Here is a 12,504-nt window from a genome sequence, read left to right on the forward strand (position 1 = left end):
ATGTAACGATCATCCATATCTATATCATGAATTTGTGTTAAATAAAACATGAAATCGGAAATACCATGGATTGATCAGTTTTTAGTTTGTATAAATTTTTATAATTCAAAATGAATAAATACTAAGTCAGACAAATCGCAAACTCTCATTTAGTATTTTAATAATTTCATTTCATAACATTAAATTAGTAACGATCAAGCAACTATAATAGTAACCAACATATTTAGAGTGCGATTAAAATTTTATTATTTATTATATCAATAATATGAGCCCGTACAACGCACGGGTTGACGACTATTATATATATATATATATATATAGGAAAATTATATACTACTACCGGGAGTAGTTACTCCCGTCTCATCCACCATGCGGTTTGTTCCAAGATCTGTGCAGTTTAGTGCTAATGTGGAGTTCTTATTAACGGATTAATGACTAATCAGATTTGAAATCCAATCCATTAAGGAAGCTGGCTGCTCTTTTCACCGTATACAAATTGTTTTGTATGCATGTCAATTCAACCAGCTAATAAAAATGAGTAGATGAGGTTTTTAGGTAGATATATTCTGCCTTAGCTTTATTGCATTACAATAGGAGTAGCTACTCCTGGGAGTAGTATATAGGCTTCCTATATATATATATATATATATATATATGACGCGTACGTAAGCTCCATCGATCAGATGAGCAGAGGTACCCAAACCATTCCCAGCAAAATGCCTGTGCTGCTAATTGCAGTTACAGCAGCAGCAGGAGGAGCATCAGAACGTGGTGATGAGTAGCCAGTAGTCTTGGGCACGGCAGCCGCAGCCGCAGCCGCAGCCGCAGCCGGGAGAGGCGGCTCAACGACGTCCGATGGTTTGAGCACAAGTGCTGGTGCCCGAGCCGGCGGCCTGGCTTTGTCTTGGAGTTTTTGCACGAGACCGCCGATTTCGACAGCCTTCATGGACCGAGGCTTGCCATCTCCCAGACCCGTACAAGGGTTCACTGCCAGTAAAAATTAATTATTGATGCACCGATATCCAGGTTTAATTAGAGTTGTTAATTTTTTTTCCTTTCCTTTTAGCTAATTTATTTCAACTTAAAATTACGTCTGGATATATATATATATATATATATATATATATATATATATATATATATATATATATATGTATGTATATATATTAGTGACTGTAAAAGAAATGAGGAACCATATGTAGTATAATGGTACTGCTTGCTTACTTTTGTATCTTCTGACTGTCTTGGGGAAGTCAGTTATGATGCCATCAATATGAACCAAAAGAACGTAGTTATTGATTTCCACCGTTTCATCTGAGAAGAAATCCCAGGGTGACGACACAAACTCATTCCGGAATACCTGGGCATACACAGCTAACCGCCCCGCAGACTGCAGTTCTTTCACGAGATTTGTTTTCCTTACAATGAAACCACTGCTCTCAACAAACACGGATTTCCTATCAACAATAACAGCATCAGCGAATTTATTGATCTCTGCCACCGATGAATCAGAAGCATCCTCAATGTTTAACGGGAGCGTGTAAACAAGTTTGTACTGTGTTTTCTGCTGCTTCAGTTTGACCAGAACAGCACTGTGTCTAGACTGGATCATAACCTCCTTGTTCGTGGTGGTAGGGTTGTTATATCCAGCATGACTCAAGGCAGTAGATACAAGATCAACAACATCAAATCCTAATGATGCTGCCATAAATGCGGCATTCTGCTGGTTCACAAATCAAGGTGGGTCGATTATATATTCCTATATACTCCGTACTATATACTCCTATATAGAGAGAAACGGATGTACCTCGATGGTGATCATGATGCCAGACAACTCCTTGTCCTTCGCATATGTCAGAAATTCAGACAACTTCAAAAACTTGCCATGATTTGTGTACCTTGGATTCCGTAACATAACATAATTACTCAGCGGGAAAGATATTTTAGCTGCAGGTAAAATAAGAACACACGATGTTTTCTCCTGTATAGTATCGCTCGCGTGTATGAATGACCAAGTCAGTCTACAGCAGGCCCTTTTATATATCAAAGAAACAATGTTTCTAGCCACACTAAAGAGAACGAACGAACAGTGTTAAAAACACATCCATCTCAATGTAAGACAATATTATTGATTCTAATAAAAAAGGAAAACGAAAGTTACGTACGTACGTCTCAAAATGTTGATTTCATCCCAAGTGAGGTTAAATGTGAATATTCCCCTTTTTGTCTGAATTTCTGGAATGACAGAAAGAAGTGAACAGAACTTTGATTGCTGGACATCTGTAGTAGCAAGCAGGTCAATGGAACTCATGCATATAGGAATTCCATCTTTGGTCATTTGAATGGAACAGTCAATAACATCGGCACCATCCCTAACTGCATTCTCATAGGCCAGATCCGTACAACCCGGATAATCTCCACTACCACCATTATGTGAGATAATTAATGGATTCCCTGTTAAGAAGAAAAAAATTAATTATATATAGCAATCCATTTAATGTGACTGCAGCAGCACCGGGAGGTAGGTTAATTTGCACCGAAATGTAGCATACCGTGATCCATTTTCCTACTTGTGTTCAAATTACTGAAACAATCTGTGAAAAATGCGGATTCAAATGATTAATACAAAGTCAAATTCTTATTTTCGTACCCAATAATAATAAATAACAAGTAACACACAGTGAATGATGAGAGCAAAAGCAAATCATTAAGCCGCAATTTTTTCTCATAGTAGTTCACATGCTAGCTAGGATAAGTGTGTTATCTGCAACCAATTAATTAGCACGAAATAAGAAGCTCATAAACTTATGACTTTGTGCATGTACATACAGAAAAATATCAAAACTTTTCACAATTTGACCCTTTGCAAAAACTATTTTTACAAATGAACCGTCACCAAAACTTATTTCAAAAATAACCCTTGGCGCTGAACTTAGACACCTCAGTGTCAAATAGCGTGGCGCTGAATATGCGTTGGCACGCTAACTTAGTCTCCCATCCGCGGTGGCACGGCATTCAGCGCCAGTTGACATGGCGCTGAGGTGTCTAAGTTCAGCGCCAGGTGATTTGGCGCTGACCAAAAGAGTCATTTTTTTAAATAAGTTTTGGCAGCGGTTCATTTATAAAAAAAAATTTGCAGAGGGTCAAATTGTGAAAATTTCAGGAAAAATATAATGGAAGTTCCAAAACAGATAACCAAGCTCATGGTTCACAGGCTAGCATAATTGAGGGAAAAAAAGCAATTATCCTAACTACCAATTGGGAAATAAATTAACTTATAGATGTTATCATTTTTTTATGCACAATACAAATGTTGATGATATACATTATATATATATATATATATAGGAGCAATATCAGTGGTGAATCTACGATGTAAATTGAGGAGGGGCGTATGTACAAAAATAGTTATGATTGACACAAACTAACACATATATCAACTTAGTATTTTAGATGAAACCCAAAACACATAAGACGAAAAGACAGACCATACCTTTCTTCATTTTAATTTGCAGCTATACTAATATATCCATAGAAACATATGAACTAGCTAGTTGGTATGGTCACTCAGCAGAGCATATTTCACACTTGCAACGTAATTTGGGAAATGAGCGCTTCAGCTAACTGTCTTTGCCGTACTGCTATATTTACATTAATTCCTAATTAATTTGAGTCATTAGTCACTAGTTAGAAGAAATTAAAGGGATGGAGCTAGGGCTTAAGTACTAGCAAGCCCCAACAGTGGATCCGTCATTGAATAATGTATAATGGAGAGTTCACATTACGATTGTGGAGTATTATATTACCATTCGATAGATGTCTATAAGATCAATTTGACACCCGCTTAACATTAATTACATGAGTTAATTTATTTCTGCCAGCAATATATGCTTCAAGGCCCCAACCAAAAAGTAAATAACATGAATTCATTTTAAAGCACGTTTAATATATACACCAATTGCATCCCCGCAAAAAAAAAAAAAACACCATTTGCAAGCATCTAAAAAAATCGTTTATTATTATTGATTGCTTGATATCAGAAAATTTAATCTAGTTTTGGTACAGCTTGGAAGCATATTATTTATTTTGAGTTTGTCTCCAGTACAATTGACAGCATTCAGCTGTCAAATAAAATTACACTAGTACGGAAACTAAAATTAAATCTACAAAGTACAACGACATACCAATAGCCTCTGATGCAGTAAGTGGGAAATCTGTTAATACACCATCAACACTAAAGCCACCGTCGCTGACAAATGACAGATATTCCCCCAAAGGATCATAACTGTAGTTGTAGGGAAAAATTCCATCGTTTGAAAAATCAGACGCATATATTTCTAAACCTGCATTGTGAGCTTCTTGGACAATCTGTGTGTGAAGCTGAATATAATTATCACTTGTCACTGGCCATATATAGTTTTTGGAAACCATTATACCTGAAGCAATTGTCTTAATAAATGTCAAGTTACTCAACATAGAGTTATACGTTTTATTTGTTGAAGGATCAGACAGGGCTTTATCAAGAAAGCGGAACACTAGATTCACTTCACGATTAATGCCTCCCGACAAACTTTGCAGGAAACCTAGTTCAGGTGATGAGATGTACTTCACAGAGCCAAGCTTCTGTATTGAAAGAATGTAATTTGTCATGTTCAAACCATGCTCTCTGTAGAAAATGTCATGCTGCAGAAAGAAATGAAAAGAAAGTTATCTTCTGAAGGACAAAAAATAGCTATAGTTAATTTCCAGGTTTAGTTTGAAAGAACAGTGAACTCAACCTCGACATTCAACCAAGTAGAAGATGGTTTGATCAAGGAGATGAAGCCGGTGACAGAAAGGATGTCGAAGTTGGAGTAATCGAACCTCTGGGTACGGGAATAAATCGACTGTGTTACTGTCCAAAGGTACACAGTGAGTACAAGACAATAATTCAAAATGCTCAATACAACTAAAAAGTGTCAAAGAACCAAGAAAACAAAAGGCACTAGGATAAAATCCATTTTTGTCGCTCTGGCCGGCCGGCTTTCTAACTGCAGAGACTAGACAGGAATGCAGTACGTAAATCCATTTCCATCATCTTTTTTTTCCTTTTTTTTTAAAGAAAAGCGAATATATATTTTGGTCACAGGCAAGAGCATATTATTTCACGATCACATTGACATGCATGGTGGTAGTATCCATTCATGCATTTAATGGCAATGCAGCGAGCAAGCAGCATGATCGAGTTTCTAATAAAAATAAGTTGAAACTATATATATGGTATAAGGCAAAGTTATTGCAAGCCTTCCTTTCAAAAAAAAGAAAAAAAGAAAAACAAAGGGTTGATTAAACTGATTTGTTGCAACTCACAAGTAACGTTTCTCAGCGAAGACATGTTGTAGTCCACAGGTAGCCATCCGGTTTTCTGCGCACCATTGATTAGGTATGTCTTCATCCCCTCTGGATAAATTTCGGTGATATCGGTGCAGTTCTGCATAAGTAAATCTCGGAGGCAAATACCAACGCCATCTTTCGTCAGTTGCACATCGCACCACAAGCTTGTGTGGAACGAGGAGGCAAAAGCGAAGGCATATTCACTGGAATCAGGAAAAACTCCCGAAAATCCACCTTTAGCAATAACAAGAGGAGCATTACCTGCACAACCAACAAAATGAATTTTAATTTCGGGCGGCCATGCATATGCTACTGCAAGTACTGATGCATGGGACGAAAAAATTGACTGTATGTAATTCCCGTCAAGATTTCCAGTAAAACTGATCGAATTGACTGTATGTAATTCAATTCCCGTCAGAAATCAGATTTCAGGTCAGTCCTGACATGAACAGAGCCAGGAAATACTCCTTTCCTCTCTCTCCTCTATCTCTCTCTATATATATACACATAACGATTAAGAGGAGCTAGATCGAGCTTGCCGTTCAAGGTTTTGAAGGTGGTTGGCGCCGGGGGGAGCTCCTCAGCGGCAACGGCGACGGTGACGGCGACGATGATTGAGAGTAGCATGAGGCAGAAGCAGTAGGACAGCATCAGGGGGAGGGAGCCGGTAATCCTCGACAACATCTCCTCCAAGGGCCAAGGTTCGATCGGAGAAAGAACGCACGCACGCACTTTGGCTGGCTGTAAAGAGGCGCATAAACGAACAGAACGGAGCAGTACTGTGGTCTGCGTTTTTATAGCTGTCTGTCAGACACAGTGGCCAAAAAAACTCCCTAATTGCGTTCTAATGTATTATCAGTAAACACAAGCATCTATCATGCTAATTAACAATTACTCAATCAACTTGAAATTAATAAAACAACAGGGGTTGTTGGTGGAGTATATATGAATATGAGTGGGATATGTGAGGATTGAAGGGTAAGCAGAAGAGAATGTTTTTCTCTGCAATTAATAGCCATTAATTAGTAGTAGGGGTGCTACAAATTTATCTGTTTTTTTTTTTTGAACGGATCGGCCGAGTAAGAGGAGTGGATCGAGGCTTGAAGGCCAGCTAGCAATAGAATGATCAGTTTTGGTAGGAGGAATCCGAATCTTATCTCATCAGTTCTTGCTTCGGTTGAGCCTTACCTAGCTAAGCTACCTCTGCATTCTCTGCTGCGTTAGGGACCATCGAGCAATGCTATACTCGCTCCGGCGAGTACGGGGGAGGCCGGTGCCATTAAAGCTGTTGTTCTTCAAATACATACTACAGAGTGGCGAGCCGCTCACTATGATTTTTAACACCAGTTCGGAACCGCTTTTAGTACCGGGTATTTAACCGGTACTAAAGTCTCGATCTCTAGTACCAGTTATTTAACCAGTACTAAAGTTGCATACAAAATAAAAAAAAATTGTGAGCTGTGAAATTCAAACTCAAGATCTCTCACCTTAGCCCTCACGCGTATTACTATCCCACCTATTATACATATCTAACTTGGATAGAGATGCTTTATTTTTAAACTAATCCTGCATACATCTTTCATACCACTTGGTAACACCAATCGGTACTAAAAATATCTTTAGTCCCGGTTAGTGTTACCAACCAGTATTAATAGCAACCAGGACTAAAGATCCTCCAGCATTAGTCTCGGTTGGTGTTAACAACCAGTACGAAAGATGTATTTTTAATACCGGTTGGTATAACATCAATCGGAACTAAAAATTTCGATTATAAATCTAATCGAATATTTGTGTTTTGGGTACCACGATAAAAGATCAGTTTTCCACTGGTGGTTGTTCTGGAGCTTGTTCAACTCCGGCGAGACAGTGTCACCCTTCGTCCTTCGATGTGCGCGGTTGTGGTACAAATCGAGATCCACTGTAGAAACTGAAGAAAACCCTCCGGTACCATGTCGGCTCAACTGGCCACCTAGTTTGCCCCATCTTCTGCTCTCTTTTTTTAATGAAACACACCAGACAATGCGAAGGTTTGTATTGATATAGCATGAAAAAAATTATAAGATTACAACCCTAGAAGATTGTAACCAGGAAAAAGAAAATAAACACGCCACAATGCAAGTTTGCAGCTTCTCACATAACCTAGGAAAAGACACTACCACCAAGTCGATCGCTGCTAGGCCTACAAGGGTGTCGCAAAACGCCCTGCCGAAAACCGACTCCACACAGTAGATTGTTAACGAGCCTTCAGCCATCCACACCTATAGAGGTTTGGGAGAGGGAAAGGGCGAGAGAGAAGAAGATCCACTTGTCCCTCGCTCCAACCTGATGAGGGGGGAATCATGGCGCCTGAAGACGTCTTCCTTGCCAACTCGAGGAACCCTGACCTAGGCTTTCGACTTCAACACCCTCACCCACCTGTCATCGCCATCCCAGAGCTCCCCATACCAAGCAACTTCTACAGCTCCACCGCACCGGCGCCCCACCACCAGTGAGCGCAGACTCACCTTTGTCGGGTCTCTCATGTGGCCATCGCCGCCTCCTACAATGGTTTCCCTCCCACCCGCCGTCACTGCAGCTGGCCACCACCAGGTGCCTCTCCTGCTCACATCGACCTCCCACTGCTGCCAAGTACAGCTGGCCGCCGCTAGATGCCTGTTGACGAAAAATCTGCGCTCGGCCGATGGTGCTAGATCTATGTTAGCGCGAACCAAGTCGACGAGCACAATGGCCTAGGAGATCTACTTAGCTCCAGTGTAGATCCAAAACTTGATGAGATGTGGGCGTGCCAGTTAGTTTCATTCTGCAACTGACAAGATAGATAAATATGTTGATCAGCAAAGAGCCGATCGGCTGACAAGCCGATAGAGCGATTCCAGCCGATGTCGATAGGGTTTTATGCAATCGGCTATATGTCCAATATGTAGATAATGATATAAAGACAATCGGTTGATCATAATGTAATATAACAATAATATAATCCAGTAGAAACCAATCGGCTAAAATAAGTGATCCAATGGTTAAAGTATACATCAATTGAAGGTTCGATGTCATTAAATCCAAATGATTCGATAAACAATGAAACCTTTGTTGCGATCGGCTAAATCCAACTTGTATCTAATCCTTGTGAGCCGATGCAACGTCAAGATAACTCATCGGCTGAAACCCTGATGAAACCCTTATTGGCAATCAAAATGCAGGCTAGAGATTATGGTTCTAAACATGACGAGTGCTGATGTAGCGCAAAGTATGAAAAGAAACATAATATCTAGACAATCAAGCCCTTGACTGATTTTTAAGAGTTGTGGATACGTTAGCTAATCTAATTTGGCAAAACAATTTAGCCAATATCGGCAAAAACCCTAAAGCAGATCCTAACCGATACAAGTAAATCGAGCTACCAAACTAGATTAACTAAGATATATGATATGTAGGTAGGCAAACATATCAACCGAATCAAAGCAATCCAAGAGGTCGAAGCGATGCAGCCTTGAACAACACCAATGTAGCCGATACGAAGCAAAGCAATCCAAGGAACACAGTAGGGGAGGCCCCCACTGTTAATAAAACTTTATTAATAAGAAGACAGGAATACAAAGAAAATTACAAAGAGGAAATCCAACTAATGACTACTGATTTGTCTCTATCATTTAATCTAAACAACAAAAGGAGTAGATCACCCTTAAGCAGCTGCCTCCAGGAAGACAAAGAAGGAAGCTTATTATCAAAAACGAAACCATTTCTTTACTTCCAAATATTCCAAGACCCCAACAGAAAATTTTCCATGAAACAAAGACCATGATATCTTCTTTTAGCATCCACCAGCATTAATTCCAAACTGAGAGAGGTATTCCAAGATATGCCCACAGTATTCCAACAATTTTGAGCAAAAGGGCATAGGAAAAAGAGGTGAAGCAGAGATTCAATTGAGGTAGATGAACAAAGCACGCAGTTCAGGTCACAATTGGAGGGGTACAATGCTTATGGTCTATCATATATTTAGTGTTCAATCTGTCCATAAAAAGCAACCAACCAAAAACTTTAATTTTGGAACTTTTCCATAGCCAAATGAAATGCTGACGCAATCTTGTCTTGATTTTGATTACATGGAAAATGCTGAGGTTGTGCCTGTTGATTGTCCTGTGTCTCTCCTTTAGCAAATTGGAGCTGATATGTTTGGTCCTTCACTGGAAGAGGTGATCCCATGTAACATCCCGATTTTTGCTTCCGTTTAAAACCTTATTTTAAATACAAAATTATTTTCAAAATTTGGTTCTTATTTGAATTTTGGTTGTGCCATTAAAGATCTCAAAATCCAATCGTCTGAATTCCTATCTACCAACAACTTCCGAAACCTCTTATTAGAGTCCACAGTCCCTTTACAATCTTTGAGCACAAATTTCACTCCAATTCCACATACAAAGTCCCCACAAAATTATAATCCCAAAGTCCATTTACAATTCCATCAAATACTCTCCAAAAGTCAATCCCTGAAATTCTTTGGGAATTGAGAAATATCACTATTCCTTTGGACTACCTTTTCTTTCCCATAGCCCAACTCCCTCTCCTCTGTCATTTTCCTCCCTGGGCCAGCCCCTTCCCTCACTCAGTCCGGTCCACTCCCTCTCCCCCATGAAGTCTATTCTTCCTCCCTTCTTCCCCAGCCAGTCGGCTGCGCGTGCCCGCCACCTGCTCGACGAAATGTCGAGCTGGGCGAGCAGCACGTCGAGCCGCGCCGCACCTTCGGCACAGCACCGTGTACCGCCGTGACTTGTGCCGCTCCGCTACAACTCCCAGGTCACTCCCCAAAAATCAGAGACACCATGAAAAAGAGTCCACACCGATCGCAAATCCATGTCCACACCGAAAAATGGGAGAGCAAGTTCACAGGAGCGAAGCTTACCATGTACTAAGCCTTCCTCTGTGGATGTCGACATCCTGGCCCACCTCGTCGCCGTCCATCCCATCCGCCGCTGACGCGTGCCCAGGAGAAGCCCAGTGACCGACGGTCACTACGCCGCCTCCCTGGCCGTCGCTCGCTCTTGCGCCGCTGCTCCGAGTCCACCGCCCTCGCGTGCTCGCGCTCCATCGCCCACAGCCGCACATCCACTCCAAACGCGTGCGCCGCGTCCACGCCGTCCAATAACCACCGCACGCCCCCTTGCCAGCTTGCTCCCCTTCCTCCATCTCCCACCATGGCCGCCACCCATGCGCCCAGTTCACTGAGCCAATCGACGCGCCACAAGGGCGAGTGTCTATCGTCCACATCGAAAGCTAACACCGAGCTCCACCATGCCTCCTTCCTTCTCTTCGAAGCCATCCGCCATGGCTACAAAATCCAAATCGCACCACCATCCTCCACCTTTCGCCCCTCAGCCCCGCCGCCACCATCGCCTTCCCGCCTCGGCCAGTCGGCAGCGCACGGGCGAGTGCGTCTCGGGCGTGCGCCGCCCCGCCGCCTGGACCCGCGCGCCACGGCCGCTTCCCCTCCAACATCGTCACCGCCGCCTCTGTTCCATCTCCTGAGCCAACTCGACTCCTCAACTCTGTCGCCATCGTTTGACCCCGGGAGCCCCAAGGCATGGCACCACCGCGGTCACTGCCGGTGCCCGACCGTCGTCCGTGCGAGCCGCCCGAGGCCGCCTCGGTCGCACCGCGACGCGCCGCCTTCGGCCCTGCGCGCGACCGCGCCGCCGGGCCCGACTGCCGTCCGCGCGTCGTCCCGCGCCCGGCTGCCGACCAGCCTGAGCCGCCGGTGCCACGCCGTCCCGTCGCCGGTCGCCGACCCTGGCCGCGATCCCCTCCCTCCGGTTCGTCCACCTCGCCGGCCTCCGCCATCGTTGCGCCGGCCGCCGTCCCGCGCCCCTTGCCCGTCGCCCGCGCGCCTCGCTCTCTCCTGCTCGAGCGCGCACGCGTGGGAAAGAGGAGGGGAATCGGAGGAGAGAACGAGGAAGAAGTCGAGAGAAAAAGAGGAAAGGAAAAAGGGACACTGTCAGGTGGGACCCACGTTTCCTTAAACAATCATGCACAGTAATCATCCTCTTAATCCTACCTTATTATCTCATTGACATGTGGGCCCAGTTGCCCCAAATCCTTGATTAAATCTCCTTTAATCCATCGGTTAGTTACATGTGGGACCCAGTGGACCCCACGGTTACTAATCAAGCCACGTGCAGTAATCTCTCTTTAATCCTCCTCTGTTGTGTCACTTACATGTCGGCCCATTTATACTTAATCTCTCGTTAAACTTCCTTTTAATCGTCGGGTCACTTACGTGTGGGACCTACCTTTCCCTTCCAACCGTGCACCCGGTCCACTATTCCATGTCACCGACTCAGGGCCCGGTTTCCGGTCTCCTCCACCGGTCCACCCGCGTGGACCTTGTCCACCCATCGCTCTCCGCCAGTCCGCACACCCGGTCCACGTGCACCGAGTCACTGACCTTTGGGCCCCACGTGCACCGGCTCGTGGACCGCGAACCGAGTCTGTCTCCTCAGCGCGCCGCGCGCTCGGTAGGCGCGGTCTACCGCGAGCCGAGCCCAGGTGTCACTGACAGTGGGCCCGCAAGGAATATTCCCTCCGAATATTCTTTTCCAATAAAAGAAACTCCTTTTCCTTTGATCAATAATTCATTTAATCTTTGAAAATACATATTTCTTCACCCGTAAGCCCGATTGACTCCGTTCAACTTCCACAATTTTTTTAAAATTGATAGTTATAATAGTTATTATCTACTTTATAGGGTTTTGGATTATTTTCTCTTTTCGAGTGCGTAGCGGATGTTTCGGAGATTCGACGGACGCGGATTTTCTCGAAGATTTGAAGACCAAAAACTAAGTCAAGCCACTCTTCGATCATATTGCTCCTAGTTTATAAAATGTGTTGATTGCAGATTGCATGATTAGTGCACACGTTTTTATAATCGGCCTCGGTCTATGAACACGACCGATGGACCAACCTAGTAGTTGCATTCCTTTCTATAGGTTACCGTTAAACTTGACCCTTGTCGCTCCACCAAGGTGTTACTCGGGAAACTACGCTCCTCAAGCATAGGTACCCACCAACACTATATACACTATTGTATTGTCGATATGGGTAAAACTGGGTTGTGAAAATGTTGAGAAAAACTCGACT

The 12,504-nt window shown here is 43.2% G+C and overlaps 1 protein-coding gene across 3 annotated transcripts; it reads right to left on the reverse strand.

Moving 5' to 3' along the window:
- Nucleotides 1–406: 406 nt before the first annotated feature.
- On the reverse strand, nt 407–6,122 carry LOC127785479 (glycerophosphodiester phosphodiesterase GDPDL4-like). 3 transcript variants are annotated; one of them, XM_052312939.1, is made up of 9 exons: nt 5,913–6,122; nt 5,350–5,634; nt 4,779–4,894; nt 4,185–4,683; nt 2,553–2,594; nt 2,166–2,454; nt 1,808–1,898; nt 1,225–1,720; nt 407–987 (listed from the first exon to the last, which is right to left on the reverse strand). In XM_052312939.1, exons 1-9 carry the CDS (start codon nt 6,055–6,057, stop codon nt 680–682), a joined length of 2,271 nt encoding a protein of 756 aa, XP_052168899.1. In that variant the 5' UTR covers nt 6,058–6,122; the 3' UTR covers nt 407–679. The 3 variants fall into 3 exon arrangements, with proteins under 3 accessions (XP_052168899.1, XP_052168898.1, XP_052168900.1); XM_052312938.1 differs by having other exon boundaries at nt 1,808–2,069; XM_052312940.1 differs by lacking the exon at nt 5,913–6,122 and having other exon boundaries at nt 1,808–2,069; nt 4,779–4,865; nt 5,350–5,435.
- Nucleotides 6,123–12,504: the final 6,382 nt, after the last annotated feature.

The sequence above is a fragment of the Oryza glaberrima genome, chromosome 9 (assembly GCF_000147395.1).
Source record: "Oryza glaberrima chromosome 9, OglaRS2, whole genome shotgun sequence".
In the NCBI taxonomy this organism is placed as follows: Eukaryota; Viridiplantae; Streptophyta; class Magnoliopsida; order Poales; family Poaceae; genus Oryza; species Oryza glaberrima.